The 24,156-nt window shown below is 34.4% G+C and overlaps 1 protein-coding gene across 2 annotated transcripts; it reads left to right on the top strand.

Annotated features, from left to right (window-relative positions):
* Nucleotides 1-270: 270 nt before the first annotated feature.
* Nucleotides 271-24,134, top strand: LOC132725589 (brefeldin A-inhibited guanine nucleotide-exchange protein 3-like). 2 transcript variants are annotated; one of them, XM_060710726.1, is made up of 19 exons: nt 271-480; nt 1,275-1,518; nt 1,988-2,104; nt 2,813-2,998; nt 3,572-3,839; nt 6,127-6,306; nt 6,996-7,251; nt 7,609-7,783; nt 8,429-8,712; nt 10,255-10,443; nt 10,779-10,949; nt 14,490-14,607; nt 14,994-15,222; nt 16,547-16,677; nt 17,976-18,008; nt 19,415-19,524; nt 20,123-20,950; nt 21,364-21,683; nt 21,851-24,134. In XM_060710726.1, exons 1-19 carry the CDS (start codon nt 375-377, stop codon nt 22,070-22,072), a joined length of 4,167 nt encoding a protein of 1,388 aa, XP_060566709.1. In that variant the 5' UTR covers nt 271-374; the 3' UTR covers nt 22,073-24,134. The 2 variants fall into 2 exon arrangements, with proteins under 2 accessions (XP_060566709.1, XP_060566710.1); XM_060710727.1 differs by lacking the exon at nt 17,976-18,008.
* Nucleotides 24,135-24,156: the final 22 nt, after the last annotated feature.

Here is a 24,156-nt window from a genome sequence, read left to right as displayed (position 1 = left end):
TAATTCTAAAAACTTTGATGGTGAGGATTGAATACTTCTATAATTATAATGCTTTTTAGACTGGTACTAGGAGGTTTTAGAGATATTACACTTTTCATGAACTGTATTTTCAATTTTAATGTAAGCTTCATCTTTATCCATGTTTGATTCTGTTAAAAGTTAAAACATGAGGCAATATAATACAAGACTTGTAATACAATAGTCATGCTTTTCTGAAAACTGCCTGTATATAATGTTATTGTATGAATAATTACTAAACAGGTAAGCTGTTGGCCAGTGAGATCTTATCAACATGTTGGGATGGCATCTTGGATGTTTTGTCAGTACTGTTAAATGGCAAAAGTGCTATTGGAGTGACAAACACCTTCGCGATCATGATCGGCACAGAGGGAGCAAAGGAGGAAAGTCTGAGGAAACGAGAAGCTTTATGTAAATGTCTAGAGGGGTTACAGACTGCTGCTAAACTCTGCTGCTCATTAGGTATTGCATATTGTCAAATTTTTGTAGTGTTATTCTCATACTTTCTTGATGAATAGAAATCTATTATGGAGTTTGACATAGGAAATTCCCAACCTGAGGGTGACTCAGGTTCCATTGGAACTAGCCTTGATGAATCCAGAAGGAATCATTGCCTGAGGTTTTGTATCTTACAGTCCTCACTGATTATTTTTTTCTCTTAGCTGGACATGTAAGAAACTAAAACTGTCTGTAGCAATTTCCTGTTTGAGTTGCAAAAAAAAGTTGATATATACAGAGGTCTTTATACACAGTGTCAAGTACATGTACAATCTCGTATTAGCATTAATAATTCCAGTACATGAACATTTTCCAAGATGAACGCCTTTATTTATGACAAAAAATAGGCAATATTCAATGTATGACAAAAAGCTTAAACATCTTATTATCAATTAATTATCACCTACATTCCATTATATTACTCAAAGAACATTACTTGGCAATTTGCAATCAGTTCTAGTAAGAAGGGAAGTAAATCCAAGTGTTCATATGAATAAGTGATAAGCAGTTGCTTTCCTTCAATCAAATTGTAGATACATGTAAAACTGTATTATTTAAGTCCACTATTTTGAGAAATTCTGTTATGATTTAAAACTGCAGGTAGAAAACATGGAAGAAAAGAAGGAAAAAGTTGTCAGCTATAAAGCAGATTTCAAATTTGTTTATTATGAGTCATAAATAGTTAACAAAATTGTTAATTTAAGATATTGGTAAATATTATATGCATTTAATTGAATAAATCATTTTCTTTTTAACAGGTTTACAGGAAAGATGTGAAGGGGTTTTTAAACTGCTCGCCAACACTTCCTGTGTGATGGAAGATTTCAAACATGCGACTTTCTCCCTGACCGACAGGACCTCACAGAAATCATCTATACTCTCACAGTCGAAATCCAAGTTAGTGCGGCTACATGCGGCGCATGTGTTAAGTATGGACGCCATGATGTCTACAGGTTTAGAGATTGGCAGTCACTCTGCCGACTGCTGGAAACAGGTGTTCCGGTATGGCTTTCGCTTAATTTATTCAGCTTAGTTTTCAACTTATTTTGAATAAATACAAAGAGGAGTTTTAAAGGATATATAATGATGTATGATTGTTTTGGAAATTTTGACAATGTCATGAATGCAAGCATTTTAAAAAAGTAAATGTCTAGGACAAAAAATGACAGATTAGGTCAGAATTGAATTTCACTTTTGTTGAAGTTTGAAGTGTGCACCCTAAAGATGAGCTACCCTAATGTAAAACTTAGGAAACTTTGGCAATATACACATACATATAACATATAAATAGCTGATATCTGAATACACATCTGTTTTGTTTAACATTTAAGATTGTTTTGTGTTTGCTTGGATCTAGTTTTAAGAATTGTGCCTTAATTTTGTTTATAATGGATATGTATATAGGATTTAAGTGATCAATAAACGGGTATATTGTAGCTTAGGTAATTATCAAGCATATTTCCTGTTACAGGTGTTGTGCATTTATCTCGGAGCTGGAACACACTTACTTCAGTAGTGGTAATAACCAGTCCAATCTTCCCAGAATACAACAAGAGCATGCAGTTGGCATGGCAACACATGAAGAAAGGTTGGTATTCTAATTTTCATATGTGATCAATTTAAGTGAAGCAGTTTATTTGGGATTACGGAGGCAGTCTTTGATCTTGGGTATGAATAATTATGGGGTGAAAAAAAAGATAATTCCTCATAAGACATCAATACTTTCCAGGAAGTTAACTGATTTGATTTCATGCTAAAATTTAGCCTCCTATGCTTAGATTGGCATTTAGTTTAAACATATTAATTTTTGCTTGATTGAGAAACAAGTGATTGCAACTTATATTAATCACTTTTGATTCCGCTTCCTGGAACTAACCAGAACAGGTGCCATATGAGATATCATGGTCATGACCTGAGTAGGGCTCGAACCCATGATCCCGTGTTGAGAGGTCCGGCTCATACAGTATATTGTGATAACGACTATGGTCAACCCATATATATATATATATATGAAACAGATTGGCACTTATTTAAGGCTTTTATGTATATATATGTATAAATATATATTAACAGTGTCTTTCTTCAGTTATTCATAATGAAATATTTTGGTGCATGGTCAATTGAAATCTGTAAAATAGTAAAAAAAGATATTTTTTTTCTTGAAAACTTAATTCTTCATATGGTCTGTGCAAATTGATGTTCTTGTATTATTTTTAAAGTTGAAGAAACAATTATTATTTTTTGTTATTTTCTTCCCCTATAAAGTGATCATCTCATGTTTATTTCTATATTACAGTGATTGTGAGATGTATGGTGTACCAGTTACACCGGTGGTACCTGTAGCACCTAGAATAAATGTACCGGCCCTGATCCGACAGAGCTGTATAGAGTCAGGATGGGACAGGTCTATTTCTGGAGGAGGGATGTTAAACTCTGTACAAGCTTCACAAGCTTTATGTGGACTCTCACAGCAAGTGGACAGGTACAGAATGAGAACAATTTGTTGAATAAAATATAATAATATAATATTTTTGGATGACTTCAAACAATATGATTAAGTACAACTATTTAAAAGACCTAACCTGTGTTTTTTTGTTAATCCAGAGATGTCTGGTTCAATCTCCAAACAAGGCAGTTTTTCTATACAATTGATCTTGGACATTGATTCTTATCGTCATTTGTCTCTTACGGCTGACTCAGAAATCATGTAGGATACGTAGTCCGTCACTTGTTGGGAATGTGGTGATTAGTAAAAGTTATCCAGGAAAGCTAGTATGCTGAACCTACAGCCGAGATATGATGGAAAAAAAATCAGTATGAAAACCAGACAAACAAATAACAAACATGCAAAAGTTCTAGTTTCTTTATTGTGTGTTTAGAAACTGTAAAATGAGCTGATAAACAAAGATTCAATGGGTTGGGATATACTGAAATTAAACTTTACATTTAAGGGTATGGGGGCGATTCATCATTTCTATTTATTATTGCTTTTCATTGATCAATATGCATATTGTATTAACTTTCATGTTTCTGTAATAATGAATTTATTTTTCAGATTATTTGAAGAAGCAGCAAACAATCTAAACATGACCTCACTGACGGCCTTCCTGTCCAGTTTATGTGAGTCCAGCAAACATCAGCTTCATAAAATAACTAGAACAATAATGGAGGAAGAGGAGTACCCTGGTGAACACCACAACTTACCTGTAAATTCGTTACACCTGTATAGGTTACAGAACGTTCTCATGAAGGTTGTTCATAGTGACAGACCTCTCATACATCTCATCAAAGCTTGGAGCGTTGTATCATCTTATCTTGTAGAGGTGAGGTTTTTAAACAGGGACATTCATACATTGTATGGTCTCATTCTCAAATTGTTTCATCAAAGTTTGTAAGAAAATTTAAAGAATAAATGTTTAAAATATGACAGGAAGATAAACAAGGGAATGTGGCATTCAAAGAACAAATCCCTGAACACATTCCAGCAACATAGAACCACTTGAACAAGGTTTATCAAACCTTCTGTTTAAAATTGTTTCATTTTACCTAGGTTTCTACTAGTTATGCCCCCATTTCGAAGAAAAGGGGGTATATTGCTTTGCACTTGTCGGTCCGTCGGTCCGTCGGTCCGTAGACCAAATGGTTTCCGAGTGATAACTAAAGAACCCTTAGGCCTAGGAACTTCAAACTTGGTATGGTGATTGGTCATGACCAGTAGATGACCCCTATTGATTTTGGGGTCAAGGGGTCAAAGGTCAAGGTCACATTGACCTTGTAAGCAAAAACGGTTTCCGATCAATAACTAAAGAACCTTAAGGCCTAGGAACTTCAAACTTGGTATGGTGATTGGTCATGACCAGTAGATGATCCCTATTGATTTTGGGGTCAAGGGGTCAAAGGTCAAGGTCACATTGACCTTGTAAGCAAAAACGGTTTCCGATCAATAACTAAAGAACCTTAAGGCCTAGGAAACTTCAAACTTGGGTATGGTGATTGGTCATGATCAGAGATGACCCCTATTGATTTTGGGGTCAAGGGGTCAAAGGGTCAAGGTCACATTGACCTTGTAAGCAAAAACAGTTTCCGATCAATAAACTTAAGAAATTTAAGGCCTAGGAACTTTAAACTTGGTATGGTGATTGGTCATGATCAGTAGATGACCCCTATTGATTTTTGGGGTCAAGGGGTCAAAGGTCAAGGTCACATTGACCTTGTAAGCAATAACGGTTTCCGATCAATAACTAAAGAACTTTAAGGCCTAGGAACTTCAAACTTGGTATGGTGATTGGTCATGATCAGTAGATGACCCCTATTGATTTTGGGGTTAAGGGGTCAAAGGTCAAGGTCACATTGACCTCTTGGGTAAAAACGGTTTCTGATCAATAACAAAAGAACCCTTAGGCCTAGGAACTTCAAACTTGGTATGGTGATTGGTCATGACCAGCAGATGACCCCTATTGATTTTGGGGTTAAGGGGTCAAAGGTCAAGGTCATATTGACTTTGTAGGTAAAAACGGTTTCCGATCAATAACGAAAGAACCCTTAGGCCTAGGAACTTCAAACTTGATATTGTGATTGGTCATGATCAGTAGATGACCCCTATTGATTTTGGGTCAAGGGGTCAAAGGTCAAGGTCACATTGACCTCTTAGGTATAAACGGTTTCCGATCAATAACTAAAGAACCCTTAGGCCTAGGAACTTCAAACTTGGTATGATGATTGGTCATGACCAGCAGATGACCCCTATTGATATTGGGGTTAAGGGGTCAAAGGGCAAGGTCACATTGATCTTGTAGGTAAAAATGCTTTCAAATCAATAACTTAAGAACCCTTTGGCCTAGGAACTTCAAACATGGTATGGTGATTGGTCATGACCAGCAGATGACCTATTGATTTTGGGGTCAAGGGGTCAAAGGTCAAGGTCACATTGACCTTGTATGTTAAAACGGTTTCCGATCAATTTACTAAAAACACTTAGGCCTAGGAACTTCAAACTTTGTATGATGATTGGTCGTGACCAGCAGATGACCCCTATTGAGTTTTGGGTCAAGGGGTCAAAGGTTAAGGTCATGACCAGTAGATACTTGATAACCCTTATTAATTGTTTGATCACTGGGTCAGATGTCATGCATAATAACCTTATCACATGACTAACTGGCTGCTGATAGGGGGCATACATGTTTTACAAACATATCTTGTTTTGTTGAAGGTTCTGACAAAACTGGTTTTTGTTTTACCAAAATTTCAGATAGAACAGCATGTAGTTTTGTTATTTCGAAACTTCTTTAAAAGTTAATACACATTTTGAATATTTAAGAAGCCTAAATTACAGTTTCTGTGCTTATAGATCTGTTGTTTTTGTTTCTGACTTGTGTGATTAGGGTTTCACTGTAGAAAATCATTATTAATTAAGGTATTGTCCAATTTTGAAGTTACATATAATGTGTCATATTTGCAGGTAACATTTTTGCACAAGTTTTGTCAGTGACAGATAATCCTGTCATCAGATATGTAGGTATTTATTCCACACATTCTGGACCTGAAATTGTTAGATTTTACTTTCTATGAATGATATTTCAACATAGTCATATTTCTTTTATATTGTAACAGTCGGCAGGACATAAAGACCGGAGTATATCTAAGATGGCAGTTACATGTGTACATGATTTTATAATAGCTGTGATGAGTGGACATCCAGAATTACAACATTTCCACACAAATGAGATGCTGTGTAAAACATTTGAGAATATTCTATGCCTAGAACTCTGTGATGGAGATGTCCAAGATCAGGTTTCAACTATTTTATATCACATTTTAAATCTGTCAGTTATCTTAGTTATGCTGATTTATATAAAAAAGCATTATAAATATTATGGTACTAAGGTAAAACATTTAAGATTACTATTCGGATTGTAGTGATTTTTCCTGCTACAAACAAATAACATACAGGTTTTTAGAAGCCAATACGTATTATAAATAAGACTGGAGTTGTCTGTGTGTCCACAGCAATTTTGTTTCAGCAGGATAACTTTTCAAGAGTTTCAATAATTGTGTTTATATTTGGCATGATAGTATGTTATATCAAAACACAAGGTTAAGTTCAAATTTCACTGCAATCAACTTATAATTGATAGAGTTGTGCCCCTTTTTAAGAAAATTTTCTGTGTAATTATTGGTTTTCATGTTATAATATAAAAAAAACAGGATAAGTTAAATATCAATGATTGTGTTGTTTGCATATTTGTTGCAGCATTTTTGTTTGTTTTTTAGCTTCTGTCAAATCTCTTAACATCTTGGTATGTAAAACATATCCATGTTTTTAACTCCCTATAACTTATTTAGAATACACTGCAGTTAAAGATATTTTTTATAAGAAACTTTATTTACTGAACTAAAAAAAATTTTTAATCTATTTATTTAAATTTTTATGTCATTAACATTATAGATGACATTTTCTAACATATACGTTATTGTTTTAGATTGTATGTTCTATTTGTGAACTGGTGGAGGCATCAGCCTCAGACATCAGATCTGGCTGGCGTCCTCTGTTTGGTGCTCTGAGGGCAGTGAGGATAGAGTATACAACAGTTGAGGAGGTGAATGAGGCTAGACAGAGGCACGTGGAGGCTGTGCTAGATGTGTTTGATGTATACCTCAACACAGATAATATACTCGTGTTTGCTAATGCGACGGTAGACTGTATACTGTGTTTACTGAAGTATGTCAGGGGCCCAGGTATGTAACAAAATTTGAGAAATCAGGTCTTAGAAATTTTGCATTGCTTAATACTTTTACATCCTTTGATAAAGAATCAGTTTGTAAAAATTAAATATTTCTATAAGAAACACTTTAAACATATTAGGCTTTAATTGTGATAATTTGAATGTGCTTTTATGTTCTTTCAGTAGCAACTGGGGCTGAAGATCCAACCAAAAAAAACACCAGTGTGGTTTAGTTTCAGTCTTTGTATAATGATGTACCTGTTAACTATTTAGATATAAGTTTGATCTTTTATTACAAATGTTTTTCAAGATGATCAATCTCTTTTTGTTCCAAAAAAAACCCACCCATATCATGTGTCCCATGTTTCAGGAGAGTTTGAGGACTCGGATACAGAAGATACAGATTCTGTAAGTGATTATATGACATCATCTCCGGCGTCTGAGAACCTGGTTCTACCTGCGTTAAATTATCTCAAACAGTGCTGCGTAATTCTACAGTCCATGTGGAAAATGCCAGCCTGTCCTGTCTTTCATGGAGCTAAAAGGTGAGTACAATACCATGGATCAATATCCCTTATTGTTTGTGTTTTTGGTAAAAAGAGTATTCTTTTAAAATTTGTTTGACATGGAAATTATAAAAGGTAAGGAAATTTCAACTACAAATATATTATTCCGCCTTATAAAATTTTCAGTTGTGAGGAAACTATGTAAATAATTCATGAGTGATATAAGAATAATAATATCTGTCATATTTTGCGGTTCGGATCCGAATATCCGTCCCAAGGTGATCCGCCCATTGGGCGGTAACGAGGCTTGCCGAGTTACCGCCCATGGGCGGGTGACCGAGGGACGGATATTCCGATCCGAACCGCAAACATATGTCAGATATTTTTTCTTGCATTTTCTACCATATTCCATTATATTTTAAATGCTTTATGACAATTTATATCATTACAACCGTAACTACTTTCATTCAACAGCGTATGAATTACAAAATCATTCATAACGGTAAAATGACGTCATCTTTATCGTGCCATTGTACAGCACGCGACTCATCTGGGAACCCCCATGCCAGATGAAATTTCCGGCATGGGTAAAACTAACGGAAATGCCAGTCTGATATGCAAGAAATCTTAGCTCTTGGTAATATTAGCATAATAAAACTTGAATACGTCTGATTTTCTATGCAGGATTCAGGTGGACAGTACTCACAGCACTGTGGATAGAGATATACCAAACATGAACTTTAAGAAATTTTCAAAATATTTTATCCTGGATGAGGAAGTAGGTGACCAACTAGCTACAGATAAATCTCCCAGTCATGAGAATGTGGAGAAAGTTAATGGATCTGAGGATAAATCTCCTAGTCATTTTGTAGATAAATCACCAAGTCATGAGTGTACAGAAAAAACTAGTGGAGATTCTACTAGTCTTCTCTCTAATGATTCTGGAATTCTACTGACTGCAAGTAAAGGTTAGTGGTGCCTATAACAATCGAAGCATGTTGTTCTTTCTAAAACTACTGCGAATTCACTTATATTCGTGGGCATGAAATTTCGTGGATTTATCAAAACGGGCATTTTCGTGGGTTCTTTAATTCGTGGATTTTCATTTTCTTTAAAAAAAAAATAAACAACCTAATAAAAGTAATCTTACAATTAGTCGCCGCACATTTTTACTTACCGCATGGACATATTTTTACGTATCACACAGCGCTTGTCAATAATCTAATCCTTGCTTCTAGGCATAACATAAAGATAGCAGTTCCTGCCGATAATTGACTGCAATTAACACATCTAGATGACATGATATGCAGCTCCATTGTACACACTGCCCCTGTGATTCGCCGATGTAAACATTGCATAATTTATACGACCCCTGACACGTTTTAACCAGCAAGATTACACCCTGAATCGGTCTTAGTAACTACACGCAACATCACATAGACCGTGTAATTTACATGCATATAAATTAATATGAGTAAATAATACTAGATTGTGCGGATATATTAAGAAGTCGGCAGCGTATTTGATGTTTATGGAATAGCAGTCGCACAAATACGGATTAAAATTCATTTAAACTGGATCATTTAACGACAACAAAAGGATGTACAATTCATCCGTTTAAGTGATTGTTTATTCTTTTTTGTGTACTTAACTTACGACATTAATATCAAAGATTTCTTTAATTCTATTAACAATTAATAAGAGCAAACTAACAATTAATATTAATTAGCGCTAATTATTGCACTGGTTTCCAATTTTTACTCGATTATGTCAAGTATTCTAGATAACACAGTCAAGTAGCCTTCAACAATTAGGCAGTCTATACGACCGAAACTCAGGACATACATGTATAATCAACTTTGCTTTCAAGTTTCTTAAAAATTGCAAGCAAACCTAAACTATTTATAGACTTAATCTATCACTAACCTGATTATCTGTATGTATACATGTATCATCATAACACAATAATCGACCGGAAAAGCGGCGACGCATGTATAGAATAGAGACATGGTTAGATAAAATTTCGTCGGATCTTAAATTCGTGGATTGACTTACCCACGAAAACCACGAAAATTCGTGCCCCACGAATAATAATGATTTTACAGTATTCTCTTTCTCAAAACTCATTAATGGGTATATACATGAATATTTGGTAAGAGTCTCTGTTAAAACTTATCAATATACAGATACTTTCTTATTTTAAATATTGATAAAAGAGCATACTGCAACAATTGTTAAAGAGATTTAACTATCCTAGGATTGTTTTGAAGTGTGAAGGAAAAACAATAACCTCCCTGTTTATTCCAGAATTGTATGTTTGACATGGAGGTGTCATATTGAACATGTTGAGCAAATCACCAATTGTACCAATAGCAGATTTCAAAGAATTAACATCATGTTTATAAGCTAAAGTTTTATTCTGGCAATCAAGTATGTAATTCATAATTAGTTTTAAATCAGAAGAATCATGAAAATGGTCAGCTAATCAGAAATTTTCTATATTGTTTTAGAATCCGAGGAATGTTCGAGTACTTTGTCTATCAGTTTAGAGCAGTTAGACAACCATACAGGGATATTACATGTGTGGTTCCTGATGTTAGAAGGACTGTCAGGGGCCATCTGTGCCTGCCCCCGGTCATACCAGCCCCACACCATGGAGACAATGTTTGACTTGTTAAGGTCAGCGTCACATGTACCAGGTAGGTGTTACATTTTGTTTTTGAAAAAAAAATTTTTGTATCCAGGTGTTCGATCTGAATTGAACTGAAAGTAGTGCACCAGGACTGGTCCTTGGTCTTCCTCATATGTTAAAAACTAGGAAGGCAAAACTTGTATAGTGAGTCTTAATTTGAACTATTAACACTTAAATCTGAAACCAGAAATGTGTAAGACCCAATAGATGTCCTCAATTGATTTTAAAGTATATGGCTTACAACCAGCAAGTCAGATGCAAGTCCTAGTTTATCCATTTTGGTGGAGAAAGGTTTATCATTTTAGGCGACAAGTTTTTCATTTATGACTGTCTGTTTTACAGGACCAAAGTTTGTGGTATACAGTATGAATCACTTGTTATTCCCCATGCTACAATCATGGTTACGCTCTGGTAGTAAGAAGTTTGGTTACTGGGACACTGGGGCCACCAACTTTAAACAATGTTGTGGACATATTACAGATCTTGTCGTCGATCTTCTACATGATTTTAAAGGTAAGAGTAAGTATATAACCCTTACAATGAAACAGAAACTGAAACTGCAGAACCTTTATCACCAGTAAAGAGTGAGACTTGCCTGCTCATCCTTGCCTCTGACCTAGATCATTTCTTTTTGGTGATCAAACTTTTATTGTGGCTTACCTTAAATTGATTCTGGGAGTTGGTAAATAAAGTCCATCTGTTGTATTATTTATTGCTGATATTATTATAGCAGCCTTCTTATGGAAAGCCAGTGGTTCTACTTATCAGCCCATTCATGACTTCATCCAAGTTTTTCCTTTACCTGTAAATTAACCAGCTTCCAAATTTTTATGGTAACATACCTTTAACTGATACTTAAAGTTTCTCAAGTCAATTCATTACATTAGTCATTGCTGAAATTATTACAGCAGCTTGCTTATTATTATGCCCCCATTTTGAAAAAAAGGGGGTATATTGCTTTGCACTTGTCGGTCCGTCGGTCCGTAGACCAAATGGTTTCCGAGTGATAACTAAAGAACCCTTAGGCCTAGGAACTTCAAACTTGGTATGGTGATTGGTCATGACCAGTAGATGACCCCTATGTATTTTGGGGTCAAGGGGTCAAAGGTCAAGGTCACATTGATCTGAAAGCAAAAACGGTTTCCGATCAATAACTAAAGAACCTTAAGGCCTAGGAACTTCAAACTTGGTATGGTGATTGGTCATGACCAGTAGATGACCCCTATTGATTTTGGGGTCAAGGGGTCAAAGGTCAAGGTCACATTGACCTTGAAAGCAAAAACGGTTTCCGATCAATAACTAAAGAACCTTAAGGCCTAGGAACTTCAAACTTGGTATGGTGATTGGTCATGACCAGTAGATGACCCCTATTGATTTTGGAGTCAAGGGGTCAAAGGTCAAGGTCACATTGACCTTGAAAGCAAAAACAGTTTCTGATCAATAACTAAAGAACCTTAAGGCCTAGGAACTTCAAACTTGGTATGGTGATTAGTCATGACCAGTTGATGACCCCTATTGATTTTGGGGTCAAGGGGTCAAAGGTCAAGGTCACATTGACCTTCAAAGCAAAAACGGTTTCCGATCAATAACTAAAGAACCTTAAGGCTTAGGAACATCAAACTTGGTATGGTGATTGGTCATGATCAGTAGATGACCCCTATTGATTTTGGGGTCAAGGGGTCAAAGGTCAAGGTCACATTGACCTTGTAAGCAAAAACGGTTTTCTGATCAATAACTAAAGAACCTTAAGGCCTAGGAACTTCAAACTTGGTATGGTGATTGGTCATGATCAGTAGATGACCCCTATTGATTTTGGGGTCAAGGGGTCAAAGGTCAAGGTCACATTGACCTTGTAGGTAAAAACGGTATCCGATCAATACCTAAAGAACCTTAAGGCTTAGGAACATCAAACTTGATATGGTGATTGGTCATGATCAGTAGATGACCCCTATTGATTTTGGGGTCAAGGGGTCAAAGGTCAAGGTCACATTGACCTTGTAGGTAAAAACGGTTTCCGATCAATAACTAAAGAACCTTAAGGCCTAGGAACTTCAAACTTGGTATGGTGATTGGTCATGATCAGTAGATGACCCGTATAGATTTTGGGGTCAAGGGGTCAAAGGTCAAGGTCACATTGACCTTTTAATTAAAAACGGTTTCTGATCAATAACAAAAGAACGCCTCAGGCCTAGGAACTTCAAACTTGGTATGGTGATTGGTCATGATCAGTAGATGACCCCTATTGATTTTGGGGTCAAGGGGTCAAAGGTCAAGGTCACATTGACCTTGTAGGTAAAAACGGTTTCCGATCAATACCTAAAGAACCTTAAGGCTTAGGAACATCAAACTTGGTATGGTGATTGGTCATGATCAGTAGATGACCCGTATAGATTTTGGGGTCAAGGGGTCAAAGGTCAAGGTCACATTGACCTTTTAATTAAAAACGGTTTCTGATCAATAACAAAAGAACCCTTAGGCCTAGGAACTTCAAACTTGGTATGGTGATTGGTTATGACCAATCAGATGACCCCTATTGATTTTGGCGTTAAGGGGTCAAAGGTCAAGGTCACATTGACCTTGTAGGTAAAAACGGTTTCCGATCAATAATGAAAGAACCCTTATACCTAGGGACTTCAAACTTGAGATGGTGATTGGTCATGATCAGTAGATGACCCCTATTGATTTTGGGGTCTAGGGGTCAAAGGTCAAGGTCACATTGACCTCTTAGGTAAAAACGGTTTCCGATCAATAACTAAAGAACCCTTAGGCCTAGGAACTTCAAACTTGGTATGGTGATTGGTCATGACCAGCAGATGACCCCTATTGATTTTGGGGTTAAGGGGTTAAAGGGCAAGGTCACATTGACCTTGTACGTAAAAATGCTTTCCGATCAATAACTTAAGAACCCTTATGCCTAGGAACTTCAAACTTGGTATGGTGATTGGTCATGACCAGCAGATGACCTATTGATTTTGGGGTCAAGGGGTCAAAGGTCAAGGTCACATTGACCTTGTAGGTAAAAACGGTTTCCGAACAATTAACTAAAAACGCTTAGGCCTAGGAACTTCAAACTTTGTGTGATGATTGGTCATGACCAGCAGATGACCCCTATTGAGTTTTAGGTGAAGGGGTCAAAGGTCAAGGTCACATTGACCTTTTAAGTAAAAACGGTTTCTGATCAATAATTCAAGAACGCTTAGGCCTAGGAACTTCAAACTTGGTATGGTGATTTGTCATGACCAGCAGATTACTCCTATTGATTTTGGGATCAAGGGGTCAAAGGTCAAGGTCACAATGACCTTGTAAGTAAAAACGGTTTCCGATCAATAACTAAAGAACGCTTCGGCCTAGAAACTTCAAACTTGGCATGGTGATTGGTCATGACCAGCAGATGACCCCTATTGATTTTGGGGTCAAAGGTCAAGGTCACATTGACCTTGTATGTTAAAACGGTTTCTGATCAATAATTAGAGAACCCTTAGGCCTAAGAACTTCAAACTTGGCATGGTGATTGGTCATGACCAGCAGATGACCCCTATTGATTTTGGGGTCAAGGGGTCAAAGGTCAAGGTCACATTGACCTTGTAGGTAAAAACGGTTTCTGATCAATTTACTAAAAACGCCTAGGCCTAGGAACTTCAAACTTTGTTTGATGTTTGGTCGTGACCAGCAGATGACCCCTATTGAGTTTTGGGTCAAGGGGTCAAAGGTCAAGGTCATGACCAGTAGATACTTTATAACCCTTATTAATTGTTTGATCACTGGGTCAGAAGTCATGCATAATAACCTTATCACATGACTAATTGGCTGCTGATAGGGGGCATACATGTTTTACAAACATATCTTGTTTTAGTTGGAGCCCATTTGTTACTATATCAAATGTCAACCTTTACCTTGAAAGTGGTCGTCAAAAGGACCAAATCCCAATTGCTATGTAATGACTATCTGAGCTCTATCCTGATTCTATATACCTTACTGATAAATGTTAACAGTTTTAATAGGATAGACATATGTGGATAAGATCATTGATTATATGTGAATGTATTATTGTAGATGATGAGAAAGTGTGTAGAATGATAGAGGAAGTATTGAAACAGCTCCTTATAGTTCTCACAGAATGTGTCGCTCAACCATTTGAGGTCATCTCTAGATTAGGATGTTCTTGTATAAGGTAACATTTCTTTCTTTCCTCTTGTCAATGCACTTAAAGATTATTTTTGTCTGTTTCTTATTTGTTGCTTTTTTATATAGAATTATTTTGATAAATTTTGCTCAGTTTTTTATTTAAAAAAAAATCTCATTATTGGCAAGGTATTGCAAGCTAATTTATCATTGCCACAAATATATTTTCCATGACAACTTTTGTGATGTTGACCATTCTGAAATGTTTCATACCGTCATTTTCAAGAAGCTATAACTTGTTCCTTGACCGCCAGTATAGTGTTAGGTTAGACTGTGCAGGCTGGCCAGACTTGTACTAGTGAAATCAAATCACACTGATTACTTTTGTCTGTGAACTAGGGGGTACCTAAAAGTTAAATGATATTTGTCATACAGGCATATCTTGCTGAGTGCACACATGGATTTCACAGAGAGTATGTGGCGAGTGGTGATAGACAGTTTAGAGAACGCCCTAGACGTAACGACATACTGCCTGCGTCAACTGATGCTGCTGTTCAAAACAAACTCAGAGAACTTTTACGGGGATATAGGTCAGGTTAAAGTGGCAACCAGGAAAGATTGCTCTATGATGGAGTTTGTGAGAATGTGGCATTTAGCACAACAGGTATGTATGGTATTATATTTAAATTATTATGACACATTGAATTTAAACACTTTCTTTCTTAAAATTTTATACAATGTTTTGAGTGATTAGCCTTTGCCAGGCTAGCTTGCACATGTATGCAGTCTGACCAGGCTCTATACTGTTGGCTGATCAACTTCAAATTTTCATTTTGATATCTAAAATATACTACGGAACAAATTCATTTAAGAAAATCAGTAGGTAAAGTGTTAAAATGCATATTTCTACATATATTTGTAGATATAATTTTAGGCTTTACTCCGTGTCCTATGAAAGGTATCTGTACTGTTAATTTGTCATTGTAATATAGATTCTAAGTATTTGTTATTTAAACATTATTTATTGACATTATGCCAATCCAAGTGTAAATTGTGAGTGTACTGGACAAAGTCAAAAAAACTAATAATTTTCCCATAATTGCTATCAATTTTTTTAGTTTTCTTCATATGTATAATCAATAACCATGACTCAAAGATAATGCTATAAATATACTTCGGAATGTATGGTTAACATTCTGTCAATAAAAAGGATGGTGCAGTCTTTCTACTCTAGGCAGTTCCTATATTTTATCCTAAGCATTTTTCATTATCAATAATTGGTCAGAGACCATTATAATAGTCAATCTTTTTAAATATATAGCCAAATCAGCTCAGCTCGACAACAAATGAGCATATCACAAAGTTGTTTTGGGGTTTTTGAATTTCTATAATGCATTAGTCCACTGTTTTCATCATTAACAGATTGGCGATCCCTATCATCAGTTAAAATGCTGCTAAAATTGTTTGTATTTTCAGCTTGTAGTTTAAAATATCCCTCTTGACCCTTAGCAAAAACGGCTTTTTCCTTGGTACATCTGACAGTTTTAAAAAGGAAAACACTTTATTACATGCTTTCCGGTGGTTTATAGAAATATATCAGTGAAATATAAAACTGATATTTTTACTGTTTGAAACAGTAAAATTATCAATTTGATATTTTTACTGTTTTGAATTTAAGCCCCTCACATTGTTATAGTGCAAGACCAGCATGCACAGTACTGGAAACCAACTTGATAACATGATGTTGTAAATGAGGTCACGTTGTATTATTATTTGGCGCGCTTTTCATTTAGTATAAGCTTAAACTGTCTTTTTAAACGTTTCTTTGCTTTGCTGCGCCACTCATGAAATATACCTTTTGGTGCTCAATTGGTGAAATATATTCCGATCTTACACTGAACTAAACAAATATCCTCTATGTAGTATACAGGTATATATAGTAGATAGAACGTAAATGTTGTCATGTATGGTGATTATATATATTACAGGTGTTCCTATTAGACAGTCAGGTGAGTGTAGAGGTACCATCAATAGACAGTGCGGAGGACAAGTCGTATGTGTTCCTCCTATATCCTCCTGGTTACGAGAACAGTCTGAACCCAGATCATATTCTAGCTAGGTATGTTACATGTTGTTTTGCTGATTAAAATCTAATATAAATATGTGTGACAAATATTTCTTTTTGACTTACGTACTTTGTTAGCCAGAAGGATAAGGTATCTGTGAAATCATTGAGAATGGAGTTTATTACATTAGGAACAGATGGTTAAATGGTAACAACAGTTTAAATAACATTGTCATTAAATTTTGGCCTAAGCATTTTATGTAAAAGAGCTTGGCTTTATTTGTTGTTCAATTCTGTTAATGCTGTACACAAACAGACATACATAGTGTAAAAAATGTTCAATGTTTGTGTTATTATAAGAAATAATAAACTTATCAAGAACATGTTAATAAATGGAGCAATTTAATCCTTAAAATAATGTGAAGACATGAAAATTTGCGTGACTTTGCAAGTGTTTTTCTCACTATGATTCAAAACTCAGTTGGGCCAAAAATCGCTGAGCCTATCACATATATTTGCCTGCTAAAAAAAATATATTTGAAAAGGTTACCAAGATTCCTTCTGAAATATTAACTGTGAGTCTGCACAGCTGTGCATTTTGACCTAACTTTATACTAAAGGTTACTTATTTTAGACTACTGGTACATGAACTAACTAAATAAGGACAGTTTCAACTTCAAATTAGGACAAATCCATTACATAAAATATTCAGAGAATTGTTTAAGGGGTTATTTTCTGAAATGTCCAAGACTTAATGGCACTAGCCTGGCCTATGATAGGCTACCTGTATATTATAGCCTTATTGGTCTAGAAAATTATTAGTATAAGAAATAAAAGGAAATTTAAAGCACCATGCCTCCAGATGAGCTAAAGTCTTCAATAAAATCAAACTTGGGGGAAAATGTACTAAAATTTTTGAAAAGTAAAAAGATTCAAGTACATATGTAATAAATAGCATGTTATGTGCGATTTTTGACTGACTTTTCAGTATTCATAACTAAATTTCTAATGCCTTACACATTCAGTTAAGGCTGTTTTTGTATATTTTTACCTCTGTTTATTATACTTTGGTTGTAAGTGCCACTGATAATGTGTAAATTGCTTCCTTTTGCTTACTTCACAATATGATACTTTTAAATACATTTTAAACTTTTCATGAAAATTAGCTAGAAATCTTGAAGCTTGCTGCTTTAATACTTTATTATCAAGTATAAGATTGCAAATTTAGTAAACAAGCTTTTGGAGGTCTTTTTACAGGATGACATGATATTTGTGGCTATAACTTGGTGATTCTATACTGCTAGTTGTTAGAAAAATATCTCTTTAAGGAGTAGATGTATTAAACATTACAGGACATTTACAAATTCTGATGAAGCACCAGTAGGGTAAGATTCTAGAGGGTGATAGTATCTAGGTGATAGATTTCTGGGAGAAGGAATGATTTTTTTTGCTTGTCAATGAGATATTTGTCTTGCCTTGATTTTATACTTCTTAAAATTTGATAAGGATTGCATTTTAAAAAGGAACTTGGAAAAACATTTGTATGATTACTGCAATATTTTTAAATCAAATTATACATGCATGGATATGTATAGACAAGACTTTACTTGATAAACTTTTAACTTTTCACCAAAATATTTTCAAAGTAAACTTGAGGTCCAGTTTGATTTTTCTTTTTGAATTTTAGGAAAGGTTTTTATATGATATTTTATGGCTTAATGACTTGCAAATTACTCTAAAATATTATTTAAGGTTTTTATTAGTTTAATTTCTGAGCAGATGTATTCTGTTTTTTTGTGGAAGTTTCTTTTAATGTCATTGGTGATGGTATTAAATAAAACATATTTCTTTGCCTGCTGAGTAGAGGAAATAAGAATATTTCATAAAAAAAATATCATATTTCAGTGCATTATGTATACACATAACAATAAGAGGGTGACATTGTCTAAATTGATTGTTACAAATGCTTGACATAAATGCTTTTAATTTATATGAATGCATGAATGCTCTTTATAAATTTTTATTTGCATAGCCTTTAACTCTAATTGAACTGCCTCATACTTCATTTAGATATACAATCAATGCACTATAAAGCTAGTATTGTAATCAACTCTAGTGGTTTCAAACTACACATATGTAGTAAATTAGCATCATAATGTAATAGTCCAAGTGACATAACTCTAGTTTTCACTCTCACAAGGCTTTTTTCCCCTTTATTAGATTAGCCTTTTAAATCATGATGATATTACATTGCTAATTTTGTTCCAGAAATGTATGTATAAATGATTTTAATTGATAACAAAGTTAGTAATTCTGAGTTTGACTCATCATGTCACAGACTTTTTTGTATTGAAACTTTCCTGTCTTACAGTTAGTGGAATATAGACATAAATCACATAATGCAATATTATTACTATAGATGTATATGTAAGATAACATTTTAACTGTATTGACTTCAATTAGATTGTTATGAAAACTTGATGATGTTAACCAGCCTTGAGTCCACTTCCTGGAATTAACCAGTTTCGATGTCAATTTAGGATAATTGGTAGTAACACTTAACCATGAGCCTGACAATAGAGACTAGGCTGTTACTGCCATAATGCATTAAATCCTGCTTGGATCTTTTTTCTCGAAAACAGCCTTATTTGTGTTTATTACAGTTGGTCCTTAACAAGAGGTTAATATTCTCTACAAGTATAATAAGGTCAGGGATAAGAGGGACATACAGTTGACTTCTGTAGAGATGCAGGTTTAACATTGTATTTCAGAATTTATAATTTTATTTCAGAGTTCCGTTCCGCAGTATTGTAGTAGGTCTATTGTCGCATCAGTTACTGTTACAGACAGTAGGCTGTATTCTTCTAGAGGGTACAAACACCCCAGACAGTCATATGCCAGGTATTGTAATATTTTACTTGTATTTTAAACTTTGATGTCCGTGGCTGAGTGGTTCAGGTTGTTGTCTTCAAACCACTTGCCCCTCAATGCTTTAGGTTCAAATCCCAACAGTGACTTTAGTGGATTCTTTCATGTGAGGAAGGTATTCAGCGAGCTTACAAACATCAGTGTTTCTATTAAGGTGCCCGCTCTTGCCTGAAATAATGCACTGTGTTGGTGTGATGTAAAACCCAACAACTTGTCTGCAAAACTTCATAATTATTCTAATTATGAAAAATTATCCAAAATTGAAAATCATTGCAACTGAAATTGGGCTAAGAATAGAAGAAAAATATGATTTTCAATTTTATTTGTGAGCATATTTCTTAATAATCTTTAGTATATCTATCTGTTTTAAGTGCTCCAGCTGATCTTTGTAAGAAATTCGAATTTTATATTTTTAGACTTTTGAACCTCAGTGGAGTTCCTTTAATAGTTCTTATACATAATGTTAGTTATAAATGTAAAATTGAATTGCACAAAATATTAAGATAGTGCTATCAAACATCAATAATTCTGATTTTATACTAAACCTAATATCAAACATCAACCATTTCAGGAATGCTGTCTCAATTAACCACTAAACATGTGATGCAGCTTCTTGACTGTCTACGTAACTCCTACAAGTTGGCCTGCGAGTTTGATACTCGTCCAGGCCTGAAGTTTCTGGTGCAGAAAGTAGCCCACACACCTGTGGCTGTAAATTTGTATAAACAAGCTGGAGCCAGCATGGTGTTCTATATTCATACGCTGATCAAAATTTGCGCAAACATTCCTGACCTTGATAAAGAAATTGTAAGAACTCTTCTGCTGAAAGAAACTAAAAATGATCCTTCTGCAGTTGATAATAGAAAATCAGATGACAAAAGTCAGGAATTTGTGATAGATAATAATACAGAAGTAACAGAGAGAAATGATGATGCATTGTCGAACAATGATAAAGAAGAAATAAATAAGTCTTCCAATTTAGATAGTTCAGATAAATCTGAAGGTAACGAAACTGAGAAACACAAAGCTGGTGATGACATAGATGAGAAAAAAGGTGCTAAACTTACAAATTCTACCAAAATAGGTGAAAATAATGTAGAATTGTGTAGCCAAGTTATTATTAATAATCCAAAGATGTTTGTTTCCCAGCTTAAGACAGTGTGTGACGAATTGTGCGAGACGTATATAGACATTCTGTATGATAAATCGGGAGCCAGCTGTGTGGATACAATGTCCGACCAACAGTTGTTCTTCCTTATAGCGCAACCAGATGATTTTCCGGAACTTCCAACCAAAACTAAAGTAGATGCCAAGCAATTGAGTAAAGAGCTTGAAGAAACTCAGGCCCGATTACAAGGTCAAGGTCAAATTGTTCAGCTGCAGACAGTCGGAATACAGGGTAAGAAATAAAGTGATTTTCTTTTGCATGAAAGAAAAATATATAGACTGAAATAAGATAAGAATAGTATGTTTTACATCCATTATAAGAAAGTATATATTTGAATAGCGTGGTAACTTTCTATATCTAGTTATATTATGAAAGCAAGAAGTTTTCAGATGATTACAAAACAATGAATTACAATACTCTCGAACAAGGCAATATTTGTAATAATTTTTGGTACACAGATGTCACATCATAAAATACTGGAGGAGTGTTAATTTAGCTTCAGACAACTGATATTTCACATGATTAAAGTTTGTTTGGTGAGGGTTTGAATCACCTGAAGTGATAGCTCTAGGTGCTGCTGTTATTGATATTTAAAGAAATAAAGCAGTAGAAATCTAGATCTTATGTAACAAACTTTTTTTCAGAAAATGGTTCAACTGTCGGCAAAACTGCCAGTCAGGAGAAAGAGACAGTGTTACCTCCCCTTAGTCCTGTACATTCACATACCAAGAGTAAACGAGAAATGAGAACTGAACAAGAAAGTCGCGTTTATAACGTAGCAACGGACAAACTGATCAAAAATCTCATGACAGAGTATAAGAAAAGAAAGAATCAGAATGCCATGCCAACATTTGCCAAAGTGAACAAGAAAGATAATTCTGACAAGAAAATGAAGAAAAAGCAAGCTTCTAGTGACCCAGTGGAACAAGTGATTGAGGAGCAACAGCAGACGTCAATTATGAAGGTAAAATTGTTTGATATTCTTCTTTCAAAATAAGTAACAGCATAATTAATCTTGGTTCCCTACTTTTAAGAAATCTCTTGTCAAACACTCTGTAAAAACTTTATTTTCTGTCATTCACATGTCTTGAATGTAAATACTTGACCGCTATAAAAAAAAATCCATTTCAGGACAGTGAAGCACACCTACAGTCTTGGACTGAGTTGCTATGTACAATCCTTGGCTTATTTGACCAATTAGATGACAAGAAATTCACTACGCTCCTCCCATCTGTCTTTGAATCTGTCAATCATCTCATTTGCCACGCCCAAGACATGAGATTAAGGGAGGAGCTAGCAAGATGGTTGCACAGAGTTGGGGATATTTATTCTTTAGGGCCAAAAATGGACTAATTTCTTAGTTAGCTATAAAAAATGAAATAATTTTCCTAGCTTAGGCTGGTTTCTTAGTTAGCTATAAAAAAATGAAATAATTTTCTTAACCTAATTAGGCTAGTTTCTTAGTTAGCTATAAAAAAAATGAAATAATTTTCCTAACCTAATTAGGCTAGTTTCTTAGTTAGCTATAAAAAAAAAAGAATTTTCCTAGCCTAATTAGGCTAGTTTCTTAGTATGCTTAAAAAAGAAATGAAAGAATTTTCCCAGCCTAATAAGGCTAGTTTCTTAGTATGCTTTAAAAAAAAATGAAAGAATTTTCCTACCATAGGCGATACAACATGTGTGGTATACAGTGTTAACTTGGTGTAGTAACAAGCATTTGGTTTTAAAATTGTATCTGTGTGTTAATTGTAGACCTAAAATTATATAAAAAAAACATACTGGTACGCTTTAACAATAGGTAAGGTTAAAATATTCTTTATTTATAAGTCTTTATATTGTTTCAATTATCACTTTTATTTCAAAATGAAATTGTTGAAATGATGAAAGTCTTAACATTATATGATTATTGGGATACTGTTCTTGAAGACAAAATGTCACTGTTCATTTCAGTTTCACATTTTACAAGCAATACCATCAGTGAAGTATGACGATCAATACACCATTCTTAAATGTGCAATATAAAGAAATAGAGAAAGTTTAAAAGGGCTCTTTGCTTGCTAAATTGTTGTAACAGATCTGATGCATTAATGTACATGTAATATATAAGCTCTCATAACATAGAATGATACTGTTTACATAGAAATTTGTTGATCAACATTCAGGGCTCTCAGGTGGCAGAGTGATAAAGGTTTCCGACTACCAATCACATGCCCTTTACAGCTGTAGGTTTAAATCCTGTCAGAGTTTGTTGATAGCATTGGATACCCTCATCATCATGTTAGCTAGCTTACAGAGAGTTCATTGTTCAACTGATGAGCACTCTTGTGTCTGAAATAATGCTCAAAAGAGCATCTGAGTTATGAGCTATAAAGTCATCATAATGACCTTTTAATCAGCGTAACTTAAAACGGAACAAAACAAATCAAGATCAAATTTTTGTCATATATTGTAGCGCATTCATGTTCATTAAAAAAGAAATGATTGCAATAATTCAGAATCATATATATATATGACTTCGTGTATTGTGGTGCTTATTTCATCATAAAGTTTTACTGGCCTGAATTTATGGACTTTTGTTGTTTTTGACTTTGTATTGTCCATTGTTTGTTGAAAAGATTTTGAAAAAAAAACGTAAAGAGAACCATATAATGTCTTATTAGACTGCTCATATTTGCAGGCTATAAGACTGTATTAATTATTGATAGCATTTAAAATAAGGGGGAAAATTTTTCTGTAATATTTACATTCTATTCATTTTGTGTAAATTATCAAGAAGGTTGCAATACTCATGATTTATGTTTCTTTGTTTAAACTCCATATCATATATACGAAATATATAAGTTGTTGAATTTTTAGAAGAGAAAACTTTATCGTCTAATTCATAAAAGAGAAATCTGAATTATTTATTCTATGAAATTTAATATGTGAGTACTTTATATACATTTGAAAGATCTGAAATGTTTAGATTTATATAAATGAATGGTTTGAATTGTTTAGTGTACTGTATACATGATGTTCTGAACTGTTTATGTGTAAAAGATCTGAAATTGTTTAATTTATATATGAAAAATCTGAATTGTTTAGTGTACTGTATACATGATGATGTGAAGTATTTAATTTATATAAATTATGAAAGATCTGAACTGGAAAGACCTGAAATTTTATAAGAATTGTTTAAGATCTTGTTTATATTTGATTGTAATCAATCTGTTACCAAGAATTAATCAAAATGGCCTCTTGCAACAAACATAGTCTAGTCATTGCCACTAGTGTTGAATCATTTTATGGGCCTTAATTCTTTATTTTTCTGAAGTTTTCACACAAAACTTGCCAAATTTGTGTCACAGATTAGTCCAGTTTTGAATTTCAAGCATTCCAGTAGTATTTTCAAGGACTTTGATATCAAAAGTTAAAATAGAGTAGTAAGACTGGACATA

This window comes from Ruditapes philippinarum, unplaced genomic scaffold (genome assembly GCF_026571515.1).
Source record: "Ruditapes philippinarum isolate M1 unplaced genomic scaffold, ASM2657151v2 ctg425_1_1_1_1, whole genome shotgun sequence".
NCBI lineage: Eukaryota > Metazoa > Mollusca > Bivalvia > Venerida > Veneridae > Ruditapes > Ruditapes philippinarum.
Note: the sequence above shows the minus strand (reverse complement) of the source record. Positions and strands in the feature narration are given on the sequence as shown.